This window comes from Glandiceps talaboti, chromosome 22 (genome assembly GCF_964340395.1).
Source record: "Glandiceps talaboti chromosome 22, keGlaTala1.1, whole genome shotgun sequence".
NCBI lineage: Eukaryota > Metazoa > Hemichordata > Enteropneusta > Spengelidae > Glandiceps > Glandiceps talaboti.
The window spans coordinates 14,029,346-14,048,097 of record NC_135570.1 but is presented as its reverse complement, the minus strand read 5'-3'; the positions used below and the strand labels follow the sequence as shown (position 1 = coordinate 14,048,097).

At 36.2% G+C, this 18,752-nt stretch overlaps 1 protein-coding gene across 1 annotated transcript in view; it reads right to left on the bottom strand.

Annotated features, from left to right (window-relative positions):
* LOC144452074 (uncharacterized) overlaps positions 1-18,752 on the bottom strand; it is a 53,717-nt gene that overhangs the window by 15,027 nt on the left and 19,938 nt on the right. The window contains exons 28-40 of the mRNA XM_078143085.1: positions 17,736-17,846; positions 16,934-17,035; positions 15,947-16,051; positions 14,438-14,638; positions 11,607-11,663; positions 11,201-11,311; positions 5,370-5,471; positions 4,221-4,316; positions 3,415-3,624; positions 2,828-2,938; positions 2,390-2,491; positions 1,523-1,627; positions 382-720 (exon numbers count right to left, since the gene is read on the bottom strand). Of these exons, the coding sequence (XP_077999211.1) occupies positions 382-720; positions 1,523-1,627; positions 2,390-2,491; positions 2,828-2,938; positions 3,415-3,624; positions 4,221-4,316; positions 5,370-5,471; positions 11,201-11,311; positions 11,607-11,663; positions 14,438-14,638; positions 15,947-16,051; positions 16,934-17,035; positions 17,736-17,846 (1,752 nt within the window). The remainder of the gene's footprint in view (positions 1-381; positions 721-1,522; positions 1,628-2,389; positions 2,492-2,827; positions 2,939-3,414; positions 3,625-4,220; positions 4,317-5,369; positions 5,472-11,200; positions 11,312-11,606; positions 11,664-14,437; positions 14,639-15,946; positions 16,052-16,933; positions 17,036-17,735; positions 17,847-18,752) is intronic.

Sequence of the window (18,752 nt, the reverse complement as noted above, 5' to 3'; positions counted from 1 at the left end):
AAAGCCAAAAAACAAGGTCACTAGTTGGTACAAACCAACACTCAAAATATTTAAATTTCAAATAAACTATTATGAATATTCATGTTATGCTAATACATATGCATATATGCTGATCCTCCCATGAGGCAATGTATGTCCATGACAAGGGAACCCCATTGAACAATGAATGAGGTACAAGTTTCAACTGTGTTTCTTGGCAATCACACATAATGTAAGTTATGTAAAATGATAAAACTACCCTCCAGAACCCAAAGTTTATGAAAATCGTTTATAATGGTTTAATTTTTTTTACCTCATGAATATTAATATGCACAATTATCAATGACCAGCCAGCACTCACTTGAGGATGGGGAGAACCCTGGAAATAAAAGGCAGACTTACTTGATTTCTTGCATTTGCATACGGAACATCCATGGATGTCTGTGGCATATCCATTGGGGCAGTTCTTGTTGCAGTTCAGAGGTGAGTTACGAGGACACATCTTGGGTTTCTTGCAGGTACAAGTTGGACAGCCTTCTGTGGTTGTTTCATATCCCAGTGGACAGCGCTCTGAACACATGGGTGCAAACCCACATTCCATCATAGATTTACGACATGTGCACAGATTACAGCCTTGGGTATCAGTGGCGTATCCATTTGGACAGCTGACATCACACTCAACGGTTGGACAGGTCTCCATCTCTGGCATGAATGTTTTCAGGGACATTCCAATTTTACTGGCTGTGGGTACAAGAATTTCGTAAATGTGAGAATCTGGCATGAATGTTTTCAGAGACATACCAAACTTTTAATGGCTGCGAAAGTTTAAGTAAACAAGGAAGGACAGAAGTCAACCAGTAGATGTTAATTGCTACCTAACATTTAAAGTTGGCAGATAATACCACCACCAATAGTTGTCTGCATTGACAGGCTGGAATGAATAAAAGAACCCTAAGGACCCTGTCCATATATACAACTGGGTGACAGGGGGACTAACTCTTAGTCTTACTTGGTTGTCTGCATTGACAGGCTTGAATGAATAAAGGACCCTGTCCATATATACGACTGGGTGAAAGGGGGACTAACTCTTAGTCTTACTTGGTTGTCTGCATTGACAGGCTTGAATGAATAAAGGACCCTGTCCATATATACAACTGGGTGACAGGGGGACTAACTCTTAGTCTTACTTGGTTGTCTGCATTGACAGGCTTGAATGAATAAAGGACCCTGTCCATATATACGACTGGGTGAAAGGGGGACTAACTCTTAGTCTTACTTGGTTGTCCGCATTGACAGGCTTGAATGAATAAAGGACCCTGTCCACATATATGACTGAGTGACAGGGGGACTAACTCTTAGTCTTACTTGGTTGTCTGCATTGACAGGCTTGAATGAATAAAGGACCCTGTCCACATATATGACTGAGTGACAGGGGGACTAACTCTTAGTCTTACTTGGTTGTCTGCATTGACAGGCTGGAATGAATAAAGGACCCTGTTCACATATATGACTGAGTGACAGGGGGACTAACTCTTAGTCTTACTTGGTTGTCTGCACTGACATGTAGGACAGCCTTCAGTGTCTGTAGCATAACCAGAAGCACAGGTCTTGGGGCAGCTGTAGGGGTTGATACTAACACAGGTAGGACCTATACATCAAGGAATAGAAAAAAAACAAGTTATGTATACTCAGAAACTATTAGTAATAGTTCAATTTTACAACTTATAACAGAAATCAAATGCGCACAGGGAAAACTGTATTCATTGGGAGAACAGAGCTGTGAAAAGTTACTCTATAAAAGGAAAGATAAACGAATATACCGGAGTGACAATCCTTTTGTTTTGATTCTTAACTAGACATATTGTAGACAACTCTTGAAGGTAAACCTAATGTTGGCGTGTTCATTTTGATATTTCTGAAACATTCAGTTTCATAAAAATGTACCAATTCTATTTTAATTCTTATCATGCCAGATGATAATGTATGTGGAAACGTTAATTAGATATTTGTTGAGCCGGACAATAACATTAGCAACATCCCTGAGATATCTAAACACTTGTCTCCCAAGAAGCCCAGTGAGGGCCATCCCTTTTGAATTCAGTGTTAATGCAGGAGGAAACCGGAGTACCCGGGGAAAACCTATGTTGTTTGGTAGAATCAAACTGAACGACATTCTTCTTACTTACAGTGTGGTAAATTTAATCAAACCCTGAATGAGTTCGAACCATGATCGCAGTTGTAAGAGGCAAGTTCACCACTCGGCCGCCGACAACCCATTTTTGTTGGGCCATACGACAGTTTGTCTCAGGTTTCATGATTTTTATTGTAGTTTGTGTCTGTATTAGCTGACAATAGATCTCACATACTGACTTATTACAAGTTGAAATCTGAACTAATTTGATATACTCACTGATGTTTAGACATTGGCAGATTGTACATCCTTTGTGGTCAGTAGCGTATCCGTAGGGACAGACTTTTGGACAAGTGAAATCATTGACTGGTGCACACATTGCTGAAACAGAAGTTTAACACAAAATATGAAATTTTTAAACATAAGTGTAACATGAAAATGAAATTGGAACACAATATAAATATTAAATTCAAACATAAACTGAAAAAGGATTGTCGACACTGTGTGAGAAGAGCCACTGGCTCAACAGTCTATCGAGATTAAATAAAGTCTAATAATAATAATTTAATGTTTAAAATGCTAAATTCATGAAAATAAGTTTTCATTTTCATATTGAGACATCTCTGCAATAAAATAGCCAGAAGGCCATATTAGCTCCTTACATGAGTTTATGACACACATTTCTCTCTACCAATGAACAACCTTGTTCTTACTTACTTGGTTCCTTACAGACACAGATGTCACAGCCATTCTCATTGGTTGCCAAACCATATGGGCAGATGTCTTTCTTAGGACAGATTTCAACATCTACTGTTGGACATTCGGTAACTGGAATAAATAGAATGAAGATAAGAAAAGTATTTGTAATGTGATTTGTAATACAATACAAAATCCAGCCATCTCAAATTTGCTGAAAAAAGCTCTAAGATTCTTAGGTCATTTCAGATTGCAAACAGGAAATTGAGAATACAGCGCCCTCACTCAAAATGGGGGTATCATCACCTCATAGTACCATTTCTTAAGAGCTTGGTATTCTGTAGAAGTGTAAATCAGGGATGTTTTTTGTATAGTTCAGATATTGAGGAAAGCAGCAGTGCTCTATGATTAACCGAGTAACCTATACCATGTATACCCCCAAGGTACACACAGACAGGAAGTAGAGCGCCACCATGGCAAATTTTGGAAAGGCCAGTTCTGCTGAATATAAGTCTTGCTGAAATTAGGCTGGTGCTCACGGTCCCAAAATCACAGTTCTCTGAGCACATTCAATTTGGCTCGCAGTTTTCGCTTAAAAAGTTCTTTACCTGGTTTACGGCATTTACAAGTCTCACAACCTTTGACATCAGTTGCGTATCCATGGGTACAGGTCTTGGTGCAGGTCAGTGGATTGACTGGAGTGCACAGTTTACTGAAGACGTGGTGATAGGGGGTTATTGGTGTGGTGGTTGGCAACAGCTTAGGTGTACTGAATGTTGTACAGCGTTCAAGGGAATGCGTATTGGGGAACTCTTCCACTGTCAAATAAAAATGTTCTCATTAGATTTGATGAAAATGTTACAAAATCTTTTAAAAGCATGCTGAAAAAATACTATATTTACACATAATATGTACAAGTTTCACTTACCAGGTTGTTTACACATACACATTTCACTTACCAGGTTGTTTACACCCACATGTTTCACTTACCAGGTAGTTTGCACCCACATTTCACTTTTGTTATTTACACATACATATTTCACTTACCAGGTTGTTTACACCTACATGTATTACTTACCAGATTGTTTACACCTACACGTTTTACTTACCAGATTGTTTGCACCTACATGTTTCACTTACCAGGTTGTTTACACATTATTTCATTTACCAGGTTGTTTACACATGTTTCACTTACCAGGTTGTTTACACATACATGCTTCACTTACCAGATTGTTTACACCTACATGTTTCACTTACCAGGTTGTTTACACCTACATGTTTCACTTACCAGGTTGTTTACACATACATATATCACTTACCAGGTTGTTTACACATACATTTATCTCTTACCAGGTTGTATATAAACCTACATGTTTTACTTACCAGGTTGTTTACACATACATGTTTCACTTACCAGGTTGTTTACACATACATATTTCACATCCTCTGCTATCTGTACCATAGCCAAATGAACACATAATGTTACACGTGAAACGTGGACATTCGATTACTGCAAAATAAAGATAATAAAATGTTCACAACCATAAATATTCAAAGAACAAACCTGACATCGATGAAAAATCATTTAAATTTTCAATAAAAAAATTCAAAATCTTAATTCACCATTTTGATACTTGGTGTCAAAATGGCAATTTATTTTCATAAGTTAAATATGATGTTGAAAAATATTAATTTCTACCATCTTTTTGGAAGAAATTGGCACGTGACAAAGTCTCAAGTTCTTTTATCTCACTATAAATGATAATCAATTCCAATGGATGAAATTTGAAAACCCAATATCATCACACCTGGTATACTTTGAATGTTAGCATACTAAATATCACACCTGGCATAATTTGAATTAATGAAATTTGAATACTAAATACCATCACACCTGGCATAATTTGAATAAAACAAAATTTGAATACTAAATACCATCACACTTGGCATAATTTGAATAAATGAAATTTGAATGCTAAATACCATCACACCTGGCATAATTTGAATAAAACTAAATTTGAATACTAAATACCATCACACCTGGCATAATTTGAATAAATGAAATTTGAATATTAAATATAGTCACATCTGGCATACTTTGAAAATGAAATTTGAATACTAAATACCATCACACTTGGCATAATTTCAACATATAAAATTTGCATATTAAATATCACACCTTGAATATATGAAATTTAAGAACTTATACCCTGTTCAGACACACACGGTTGCGCTGGTGCTGCACCACTGTAACACACCTGAATTCTATCCCCCTACCAAGTTTGTTTGCTTTGCTAAAACTATGTAAAGTGTGCGACAGGCAAACTTGGTAGCTTGAAAGCGTTCAGTTGTAACTTTAGGCTGGTGCAATGCCAGCGTAACTGTGTGTGTCTGAACAGAGTATACATATCTCCAGACTTGGTATGCTTTCAGTAGATGACATTGGCATATGAAATATCATCACTTCTGGCCTATTTTCAATACATGCAATTTAAAATACAAAATACCATCACATCTGGGTATAATTTAAATATATGAAATTAGCATATTAGCTATCCCTCACCTGGTTTCTTGCATTCGCATACTTCACAGCCTAATTTGTCGGTGGCATATCCATTGTTACAGATCTTTTTACAAGTTGTTCTTATTTTGGTTTCACATGTACCTGAACAAATAAGGACAAATATCATTGGTTAGCAACATTCAAGCTTTGCTCTGATTGGCTGACATGTGAAACAAACTAAATTTACACCTGGTCAGAAATCAGTCAACATAAATTTTAAAGTTTTTCTCTCCAATAAATTAGTCTAAGTACTTTATTCAGGGTTTTAAGCGCTAATATTTTGTATTTTATGTACGGATTTGCTTGATAATGTTGAAAAAATCTTTTTTCCATTATTACGAAACGATTTTTTTCATACCAAATATGATTTAGATGTAGTTTTGTTTTTGAAGATTTTTATTCCAGTTGATAATATGAATTGATGTGAAAACAAGTATTTTGTTGTTGACCAGAGAAGTCAAGTTATCCAGAACAATATTTGAATTCTCTGACTCTACAGAACTCAAAACATTGATTTAAAAGTATTTACAGGATAAATGATGTTGCCTTGGTGTTTCACTCATGTGGCATGCCAATATATTTCTATACATACTCAGACAACTTCAAATGCAAAAGAAACAATTATATTGGTGATACACAGAGTGGGGATGTAGAAGTAGTCAAGCTTAAATGTTGATTATCAATTGGAAAGTACACAGTTGAAGCCGTTAAAATCATCAAGTCCAAGTGTAATATGTTCAGCAGAAGCCTGTTTTTACTGCACTGTAAAGAATAGCAATGTTTCATCACTTTTAAACGTGATCCTGAATCAGCAATAGCAAAAAACTATAGCGAAAGGATCCTGCTGTGTGTGTGTGTGTGTGTGTGTGTGTGTGGTGTCTTTGTTGTTTTTAGTCTTGAGTTGAACTATGTTTAGCTTTGTGTCAAACACATACTAGTATCCCACGATTAAAACACCAAGGCAACTTCAGTTTTTCTGTATTTATGTAAATTAACATGACCATGGTGTAAATTCATCAATGTTAGATCGAAAAAGATTGAACTTACATAAATTATTATACATTAGAATACTTCAACTTTTATCACGAATTTATTTTCACTACTCCCACTGTTTTCTGAGACAATAAAATCGAAAATCTCAATAAAGAATGATTTTTTCCATAATTTTGTAACAAAAAGACATTTTTTCTGAGCATGTATAATGTAAGGAAATTAAACACAGAGTGGAAATCATTTAAGTTCCAGTGACAGATTTTATAAATTCTGTTGAAAATTAAAGTATTCTACAGCAGTAAGTCATAGAAAAATATTCTATTAGGATGTTGTTAGTCTAAAAACTATACGTGTGAGCTCGTTTTCTACAATTTCTCTCTCTCCACATATAGTCAAATGGACAAATTCTACTGAAAGTTTAGCTAAATCTCCTGCTGGGGAAAGGCTGAAAAGTGCATGACTTGTCAGTAGTAATCCATCACAGACTGACAGGCGGTTGTCATTGGTAACTTCGTTCAGTTTGAAAGTAAGTCATGCGAGGATGTGATAATGTCGCCACGTTTATATTAACGTTCCAATAGCATTAAACTACTGGTGTCAGTGGTGAGAACAGAATGTTGTCATTTGACTAAATGATGAAACAGGAGATCACAGAAAACGAGCCCACATGTAAAATAGCTCTTGACTAAGATATTTTATAATATGAAGAGCCACTGGTACAACAATACGTTTTATCAAGTTTGAAGAAAGTCTATGAAGTCAATACAGAAGATTAAAGGGAAAGGGAAAAAAATGTAATAATATGGTGACAGTGTCTAAAGAAACACAAATTAGTTACTATAGCAACAGTGTCATCCCAAAGACATATACAGGCATCCAAATGTTCACAAATAATTTTTTTTCTTTTTTTACGAATAATTTGATCCTTGTGCAACCAAGGAATCACATTTTGTAGTGAACACATGGCTATTATTTTCATTTTGGGGCTGGAAAGGCTGAGAATCTGGATTTGCATGTCAACTCAGGATGACCATGTTACTTATATTTGTAACATAGCATAGAATCTCATCCCAGGTGCATCTAAACTTTTAAGTACATCCTCTTGGTTAGCTCATGGACTTATAAGTGATCCTGTATGGTATGGGGGGGGGGGCAGGGGGGGGGGGGTAACTCCCCTTATTTGACTATGTGTATATGTGCCGCCCTTTGGGGTGCATTTTCTAGCCCTTCGGTCTAAAATGGGGTCTGTTTTCTTCCGAACTGAAGAGTCTAAAACAGGGTCCACTTTGCATTATTTTGTATTTTGCTGAGTCTAAAATGTCATCCATTGTCTACCAAATCATAACTATGCCATAAATTGCCCCCAAAATATTGCCTTTCAAGGGAACACTGGGAGAGGATAATTTTCAATGTATGCCACAGACAGTACTAAGATGCATTGGAGATGAGATTCTGAGCTAAATAACATTATGTAAATAGAGTTTAGAGCGACATAACTACCATTTATGAATGACAACAATTACTCTGTTAAATGGGAAATGGGAATAAAAATGGTTAACACTGTTACATTTGATAATTTACCAAAGAAATGTTCACAATAAAAGGGGATTAATGTTCAAAGTGTTCACTATATAGATCTCGGTGTACTGTGACATGTTCACTATATAGAGGTGTATTGTGATATGTTCACTATATGGAGGTGTATTGTGATATGTTCACTATATAGAGGTGTACTGTGACATGTTCACTATATGGAGGTGTATTATGATATGTTCACTGTATAGAGGTGTACTGTGACATGTTCACTATATAGAGGTGTACTGTGACATGTTCACTATATAGAGGTGTATTGCGACATGTTCACTATATGGAGGTGTATTGTGACATGTTCACTATATGGAGGTGTATTATGATATGTTCACTATATAGAGGTGTATTGTGATATGTTCACTATATAGAGGTGTATTGTGATATGTTCACTATATAGAGGTGTATTGCGACATGTTCACTATATGGAGGTGTATTGTGATATGTTCACTATATAGAGGTGTATTGCGACATGTTCACTATATGGAGGTGTATTATATGTTCACTGTATAGAGGTGTACTGTGACATGTTCACTATATGGAGGTGTATTATATGTTCACTGTATAGAGGTGTACTGTGACATGTTCACTATATAGGTGTATTGTGATATGTTCACTATATAGAGGTGTGTTGTGATATGTTCACTATATAGAGGTGTATTGCGACATGTTCACTATATAGAGGTGTATTGCGACATGCTCACTATATAGAGGTGTATTGCGACATGTTCACTATATAGAGGTGTATTGCGACATGTTCACTATATGGAGGTGTATTGTGATATGTTCACTATATAGAGGTGTACTGTGACATGTTCACTATATGGAGGTGTATTATATGTTCACTGTATAGAGGTGTACTGTGACATGTTCACTATATAGGTGTATTGTGATATGTTCACTATATAGAGGTGTATTGTGATATGTTCACTATATAGAGGTGTATTGCGACATGTTCACTATATAGAGGTGTATTGCGACATGTTCACTATATGGAGGTGTATTGTGATATGTTCACTATATGGAGGTGTACTGTGATATGTTCACTGTATAGAGGTGTACTGTGATATGTTCACTGTATAGAGGTGTATTGTGATATGTTCACTATATGGGGGTATATTGTGATATGTTCACTATATAGAGGTGTACTGTGATATGTTCACTGTATAGAGGTGTACTGTGATATGTTCACTGTATAGAGGTGTACTGTGATATGTTCACTGTATAGAGGTGTATTGTGATATGTTCACTATATAGAGGTGTACTGTGATATGTTCACTGTATAGAGGTGTATTGTGATATGTTCACTATATGGGGGTATATTGTGATATGTTCACTATATAGAGGTGTATTGCGACATGCTCACTATATAGAGGTGTATTGTGATATGTTCACTATATGGAGGTGTACTGTGACATGTTCACTATATAGAGGTGTATTGCGACATGTTCACTATATGGAGGTGTATTGTGATATGTTCACTATATAGAGGTGTATTGCGACATGTTCACTATATGGAGGTGTATTGTGATATGTTCACTATATAGAGGTGTACTGTGACATGTTCACTATATGGAGGTGTATTGTGATACGGTCACTGTGACGGATCTATTTTAACAGAGAATTTGTTATAGTGAGAGTGTGTTATAAATAGTGAGGGTTTGGCATAGTGAGTGTCTGATGCAACATTTTGCCTGTTTACATCGCGATCTGTGATTTTGCTTTGCTGTTTCACTAACTGCTTGTACTGGTATCAATTGCAAATGATTAATAACCATGCCCCCCCCCCTCCCTAAATGGCAATTATTCACTATATGTACATTGTCCTCATCTCAACAAGGGCACATGTACATAATGACTTCATTTGAATATAGTCAATTAGGCTGATGTACGTTATCACTCCCCATTGTAACAAATCAGTTGAGTGTTTTTTTAAAACCAATCAATTTGAGTGTATAATTTTTAAACCTCATTTATAATTCGTTGCTGTTGACAGCATTACAAGCGGTCATGTGAGATAGCGATGCAAAAAAAACCCCCAGACACGTGATGTAAACAGGCTAAAGTCGTCTTGTTCCCATACGGTATCGTCCACTCACAATATTAGGACCTGAGTTAAAAAACATTTGGGTTTTTATATTGGAGTGGTAGGAAAGGTACTTATCATGATATAAGTAGGAAAGTTATCACAATATTTACAATAATATTTATATTTACATGATATATGAGAGAGGAGATTCAAAGTGGCACAAGCTGAGTTTATAAGCTTTTTGCCTTTATGAAAATACTCGCATAAACTTTGATAAAACTATTCTAGTACAATGTTAATGTTGCCTTCTATGACATTACAATTGTCTTCTGACATTGTTAGAACAGTTGTTTGCATGGTAAGGATTTCCTTGTTACTTCAGTCACATACTGAAGGGTCATCGAAAGACTGTGCATACTACACATCTGTTCCCCCAAGAAGAATTTAGATAGATGAGAAACAGGCTTCCCACAGACCACTCATTACAAATATAAACAACACCATCTGACCCTAACTAATACACAGACACACACAACTTCCTTGGAACAAACATCAAGCTATTTAATATCATCACATTGTAGGCTCAGATTTTGACATACAAATCGATAGCGAGAATTTGAATCTGCTGGCATGTCCCCGTGGTGATGTGTGTGCGTACATACAGTGCCTGCTTGTCGGCAGGAGTGTGGTGTTGTTTATATTTGTAATGAGTGGTCTGTGGGAAGCCTGTTTTTTATCTATCTAAATTGTGCTTGGGAACATAAAATGTGTATGATACGCACATTCCTTTGGCGACCCTTCAATATTTCTGCTGTAGTTTAAGCCATCGAATCATTTATACGTCATATCCTAATACCAGGTTTGAGTTCAGTCAATCGCAAGTGATGGTTAAGTACACTTCAGTAAGTAGAATACTGTGAGTGCCAAAACTTACATCCCCCAAATAGTATATAAATTCAGCTTGTGTCCCTTTAAAGGGTTATGGACAGGGTTTTAGTAGTTGGAAAATTGCATTGACCCTCCTACTACAACAATAGTAGGAGTTAAACGCACTTGGTAGTTTACATTTGGGAATTCCACAACCCTCTGTGCTTGTCATAGCACCAAATTCACAGTGGTGCAACACAGGACAGTTTTCTTGAGTCGCTGTCGGACATTCAGTAGCTGAGAGAGTGATAAAACAAACATAATTAACACAGCAAAATTGAACCATGGTACATACTTGGCTGTTTACATTTGGGTGTTCCACAACCCTCTGTGCTTGTCATTGCACCAAATTCACAGTGGTGCAACACAGGACAGTTTTCTTGAGTCGCTGTTGGACATTCAGTAGCTGAGAAAGATAAATGCAAAACTTAATATCAAGATGATATGTGATGTGCATTGATTTGGCGACAAAAAATGTGTTACATACTTCCTGATATTCTCACAGCCACCTGAGTTTAAAACAGCGCTAAATTCACAGTGGTGCAACAAAGGACAGTTATCTATATTTCTGCACAGTCAGTAGCTATGAGAGAAAACGAAAATCAGGTATTAAACATATGCCGCGTCATAACTCATACTTGGCTGTTTACAATTCAGGAAACTCTCACAGCCAGAGTTTATAGTTACAAGACCAAACTCACAGTGCCAGTGGTGCAATACAGGAAAGTTAGCTGGGGTCACTGCGGCACATTCAGTAGCTATGATAGAACAAAGAAAAGAAAGGAGTTATTTAATAGGTGATCCATGCACAACATTCGGCACATCATGATACATACTTGGCTGTTTACATTTGAGGAAAGTCCCACAGCCATCTGAGTTAGTTACAAAACCAAACTCACAGTGGTGCATCAATGGACAAGTATCTACAGACACAGCTGCACATACAGTAGCTATGCAAGAACAAAGAAAAGAAAATAGTTATTTAAAAGGTAATCCACGGGCGGAATTCCCAGCACAATAATTTATTTAAAAAAAAAAAAAAAAAAAAAAAAAAAGTAATCCACGGACAACATTTGGCACATCATGATACATACTTGTCACAGCCATCTGAGTTAGTTACAAAACCAAACTCACAGAGGTGCAACAAAGGACATTCAAGTATCTACGGACACTGCTGCACATTCTGTAGCTATGAGACACACACAACACAAAACAAGATGGTAGACCCCTGATAGTCATCCTCATGCACTGAACTGGATATCTCATTCATTTATCTCATCGAATCCAAACTGCATGCTCATCCTGCAAAGGCTGTAACATGAAACCTTGCAGCCAGTACTACAGCATACAAGATATCTGCACCATCTGGTTATCAGGACACCAAATATCTGCACTATCTGGTTATCTAAACACCAGATATCTACAATATTTGGTTATCTAAACACCAGATATCTGATTATCTGGACATAACATATCTATACTACAGTATACAAGATATCTGCAATTATACAAACTAGTAGTGTATGAGAGCGGCCACAAACTTTTATGTTACAGCCTTTACAGCATGGGCATGTAGTTTGGATTAGACAAGATATGAGAACGGCCACAAACTTTTATGTTACAGCCTTTACAGCATGGGCATGTAGTTTGGATTAGACAAGATATGAGAACGGCCACAAACTTTTATGTTACAGCCTTTGCAGGATGGGCATGTAGTTTGGATTATACAAGCTATCAAGTTCAGTGAGACTGGCTACAAGGTTTTATGTTACAGCCTTTGCAGGATGAGCATGCAGTTTGGAATAGACGAGATATATAATTATTCACAGATGGCAAAGATGGCTAACACTGATTTGTGTTTGCCTTCACAGTACTTAGTCTAGATGCTACCCATGGCATCAAATCTCATGATCTCTCTACGTCTAGCTCAACGAGGTCCTGATATGAAATTTCAAATTCAACAAGCCACTCATACAGTCGTTAACATCATAATGTCTTTGGTAATCAATCACAGAATTCTGTCCAATGATAAGTTAGTGTTTATTGGGGCAGTTATGTAATGTCCATATATGGTATATTTATGTCCAAATATGGTATGTTTATCAGATCAGGATGCTACTTATACACTGTTTACATCATTATAACATTTGGGGGCTTACTCATTTTCATGACCAACTTTTGGGTCATGGGTCATGGTTCATGGGTCATGGTTCATGGGGTCATGGTTCATGGGTCATGGTTCACGATTTCTCATTAAGCTAGATGGGGTGAAGAGCTGATTCAATACCATGGGTAGTAGCTACACTACTAATGGAACAATGTGACCTTTGACCCCACTAATTAAGCAGGATGATATGTAAATTTATGCATACATGAATTCTAAACTGCAACTGCTTCAATGATAGAATTTTCTAAATATCAATACAGGTATTTCAGAGTCACTCATCAGCTAACTCACAGACACACAGACACACACACAGACAGACAGACACAGACATACAACACACACACACACACACACACACACACACACACACACACACACACCATTTCAATCCATTCTACTTTATGTTACTGCATGAAAGTATTTTATAAACAAATAAATAGAATGATCCACTGATTGTAATATCATCAAAATGATCAAAGTTTCGTTACTGCAGTATGCGCCTAAAAAATAAAGGTTTTCTGATTAATATCACATTCTCCCTCTCCTCCCACCCCCTCTCCATATGTCTCTCCATCTCCCCCTCTCTTTCTCTCTTTCTCTCTCCTCCCCCTCTCTGTATCTTTCTGTATCTCTCTCTTTCTCTCTTTCTGTCTCTGTCTGTCTGTCTGTCTATGTCTGTCTGTCTGTCTGTCTGTCTGTCTCTTTCTCTCTCACACACATTTCTCTTACAAAAGATTTAGTCTAAAGAAACTGCAACCTTTTGCTTTGTCTTGTTTACATTTTCAGGGCTTAAATAGCTACAGAAGAAATACACTCTTTTGTTAATAACAAGCCTCCCTCCACCTCTCCATATCTCTCTCTCTCGCTCTCTCTCTCTCTCTCTCTCTCTCTCTCTCTCTCTCTCTATCTATCTATCTATCTTTCTCTGTATCTCTCTCTGTCTATCTTTCTCTGTATCTCTCTCTGTCTCTTTCTGTATCTCTCTCTGTATCTTTCTGTATCTCTCTCTCCCTCTTTCTCTCTTTCTGTCTCTCTCTCTCTGTCTGTCTGTCTCTTTCTCTTTCACACACATTTCTCTTACATAAAATTTAGTCTAAAGAAACTGCAACCTTTTGCTTTGTCTTGTTTACATTTTTTCAGTGTTTAAATAGCTATAGAAGAAATACACTCATTTTGTTAATAACAAGTCTTGAGAAAAACAAAACAAAATATGTAGCAAACAACAAAAACACAACCCAAACACTTTTTTCTCTCAACTTTTCACAACAGCATCTTCATTATTTGTTTGTTATCATATTTTGAAATTAATCAATATACACTTATATAAAAAAAATGCTATTTCACAAATTTTTTTTTTCAACTTACATGGTTTCCTGCATTCACAGATGTCACACCCCATGACATTTGTCATGTAACCATGGGGACAATTCTTAGTACAGGTCATAGGGGTCATTGGTGTGCAAGTGACGGTAGGTATCCAACGTGTTGCCAAGAGGGCAGACATCTTGTGTTCATCAGTCATGGACCAATGTAAGGGGTTGGTGAAGTTCTTTCCGGTAATTAGACCTGATAATACAAATTAAGTGAAATTCGTTAAAATCATCTGAAATATTTTATTCACTCTCAGATTTTCACCTCCACTAACAATGAAACAATAAATTCGTCTATAACACTCTGCAAAACATTAAACTATAAGACAATATCCTCCACAATCTAACTATGAGACATAGTAACTCTGCCGCTGGTAATTGGGTAGGCATTAACCCTAATCCTGCCCCAGCCATTATCTTTACATAAACTTGATCCGGAGAGGATTCAGAATAGTTTGAGAAAGTTGCTACTGGCACAACCCATAATACCAAAGTAAAGCGATTTCTGTATGTACCCCACAATCATTTATAGCATCCACATCAAGTGTAAAAGTATACTGTTTCATTTGCTTATTGCTAATTGACCACATTAGAAAGGCCACATGCTAGGCTTGTAAATAAACCAATTGAAACAGTATACTTTTATACTTGATATGGACGCTATAAATGAGTGTAGCACATAGAGAAAGTGCTTTACTTCAGTGTTACTCGTTGTATTAGCAATTGAAACAGTATGCTTTTACACTTGATATGAATGCTATAAACGAGTGTAGCACATAGAGAAAGTGCTTTACTTCAGTGTTACTCGTTGTATCAGCAAATGAAACAGTATACTTTTACACTTGATATAAATGCTATAAATGACTGTAGCACATAGAGAAAGTGTTTTACTTCAAAATCAGTGTTATTTCAGTGTTACTCGTTGTATTAGCAATATTGAAACAGTATACTTTTACACTTGATAGGAATGCTATAAATGAGTGTAGCATATAGAGAAAGTGCATTCAGTGTTATTCATTGTATTAGCAATTGAAACAGTAGATTTTTCACTTGATATGAATGTTATAAATGAGTGTAGCACATAGAGAAAGTGCTTTACTTCAGTGTTACTCGTTGTATCGGCAATAGAAACAGTACTTTTACACTTGATATGAATACTATAAACAAATGTAGCACATAGAGAAAGTGCTTTACTTCAGTGTTACTCATTGTATTAGCAAACAAAACAGTATACTTTTACACTTGATATGGATGCTGTAAACGAGTGTAGCACATACAGAAAGTGTTTTACTTCAGTGTTACTCATTGTATTAGCAAATGAAACAGTATACTTTTACACCTGATATGAATGCTATAAATGAGTTAAGCACAAAGAGAAAGTGCTTTACTTCAGTGTTACTCGTTGTATTAGCAATTGAAAACACTTGATATGAATGCTATAAATGAGTGTAGCAAATAGAGAAAAGTGCTTTACTTCAGTGTTACTCGTTACACTTGAACTTACTTGGTTGTTTACAGTTACAGATTTCACATCCAGATCTGTCAGTAGCAAGTCCAAATGGACACGTCTTCTTACAAGTGACTGGGTTGATGGGAGTACACTCAAATGCTGAAAAATAGAACAGGATATATACAGATGTTTAAAACACTAATATTTATGCATAGATTTATATGATAATATGTAAAATACGCAAGATTTGACGCAACTGAAAACACTGAGGATATAAACAAGGTATAGGAGATCATTTTCAAAATTTCATTACCCAAACACCACTTAAACATTTGAATAACTAAACCATTATTGTAATCTGAACTGTATAAAAATATTAAATGTGTTTGGTTGTACAAAATATATGACTTATCAGAACTGTTTGGATATTTCAACATCAGATATCTGTACTATCTGGTTATCTGAACACCTGATATCTGCACTATATACATGGTTATCTGAACACCAGATATCTGCACTATTTGGTTATCTGAACACCAGATATCTGCACTATTTGGTTATCAGAACACCAGATATCTACACTATTTGGATATCTGGACATAAGATATCTATACTACAGTATACAAGATATCTGCACCATCTGGTTATCAGGACACCAGATATCTACACTATTTGGTTATCTGGACATCAGATATCTGCACTATTTGGTTATCTGGAAACCAGATATCTGCACTATTTGGTTATCTGGAAACCAGATATCTGCATTATTTGGTTATCTGGACATAAGATATCTATACTACGGTATACAAGATATCTGCATTATATGGTTATCTGAACACCAGATATCTGCATTATATGGTTATCTGGACACTAGATATCTGCTCTATTTGGTTATCTGGACAATTTGGTTATCTGAACATTTGATTATTTGATCATTTTAATTATCAGAAAAATTCTAATATTTCACAGCCTAAAAGTGATAACTCCAGTGAACCAATTGAGTGATAATGAACATTTCAATGCATAAAAAATCCTTCTTACGTGATTTTTTACAAGTGCACGTCTCACATCCAATCTTATCAGTCGCGTAACCAAATTCACATACTTTGCTGCATGTCTTGGGAGTTATTGGGTTACACATTACTGCGAAAAAACAACAAAGTGAACGTTAGTTTCCAATTTAAGTAATCCAAAAATAGTAATCTTTAAAATTTTACTATCACTTTCTTCAAGAAAACACAACCTATTCTCTGGGGTCACCATAAAAATATTTTGAACAGTGATCAAAATGACATCAAAATTTGGTCATTTTAGAATCCAATATGGCCACTGAATACTGTATTGACTCATGGGAAAGTAACAGATAGTCGATTTACTAGAAATCGCAATATTGAACTCCCAACATTTTTTTCAAAAGGACCAGCCACAAGCTACTATATGGCAAATTTTAGCAAGAATTCACAAACTTTGATTTTCAGGGAAAGTGGTGCCAAACTCTTACTTGAAATATAGATCTTCATATATGACTGATTGAAAGTAATAAAATACTACTTCAAAAAACCCAGAGAATAGTAAACATACAATCCAGACTGAGCATGCTCAGACGCAAAGGACTATGGGATTATCTGTGGTTATTGTAATAACTTCGAGCTACCGATCAATTAAACTTCCCACACTGGTCAGGGTAAATATGAACTGATTATTTGTGGTTATAAACGATGTAACAATATTGTTTACAATACTAATTGATTATTATTTATTATCACATTTCCCATGATGCAACATTCAACATGGCGGGTTTGCAAGTTCCCTATTCTACAAATTTAAATCAAATTGAGCCTACCTGGTTTAGCACACATACAGATTTCACAGCCTTCTGGGTTGGTTCCCATTCCAAATGGACATTTATCTTTCATAGGACAACTACGTTCATCCAAAGTTGGACACTCTTTAGCTGTAAAACGTACACAATCCCTGTGAGATCTAAAACCTTACAAGTATAGAGCACCCCTAGCTTTCTGTTGTTGAATAGAATTGGCTGAACATTGCTTTACCAGTGGGGATAAAACTGTCTTTGAAGGTGCCGAGAAATCTTCTGATCAAACCATTAAACTAAAATAAATTCGCCCACAGGTCCATATGGCTGGTGCATACAACAGGCCTGGGATGCAACAAGTCTTCGTCGAAGACATATCCCCCCCCCCCCCCCCCCAACATATCAACTTGGCAATTCCTATTCTGATTTTTTAATGAAAATATGGCTGCCAACTGGTCATTGTTGGGAAGGCCATGAAACAAAGCAATATGCATACATGGACTACCATTGTATCTGACATTTGTGCTAGGTTTGGTTGAAATCAACCCATGCACATCAGAGTTGTGTATATGCATACATGGACTACTATTGTACCTGACATTTGTGCTAGGTTTGGTTGAAATCAACTCATGCACATCAGAGTTATGTATATGCATATGTGGACTACTATTGTATCTGACATTTGTGCTAGGTTTGGTTCAAATCAACCCATGCACATCAGAGTTGTGTATATGCATTACTGGCATGATGATTTTTGGCCATGAAACAAAGCAATATGCATACATGGACTACTATTGTATCTGACATTTGTATAAGGTTTGCTTGAAATCGTCCCATGTACATCAGAGTTGTGTATATGCATTACTGGCATGATGATTTTTGGCTATTTGACTTCAACCATTAGGGGCTAAAAACTTAACACGAAGAAACACATAATGAACACACAGTATTAAAATCTGTACTGTCATCCAGATGAGTTGAGGAACATATCATTTTTATCACAGATTGCATCGTGCTGAGATGAGGAAGAAAGGGTCTCAACTT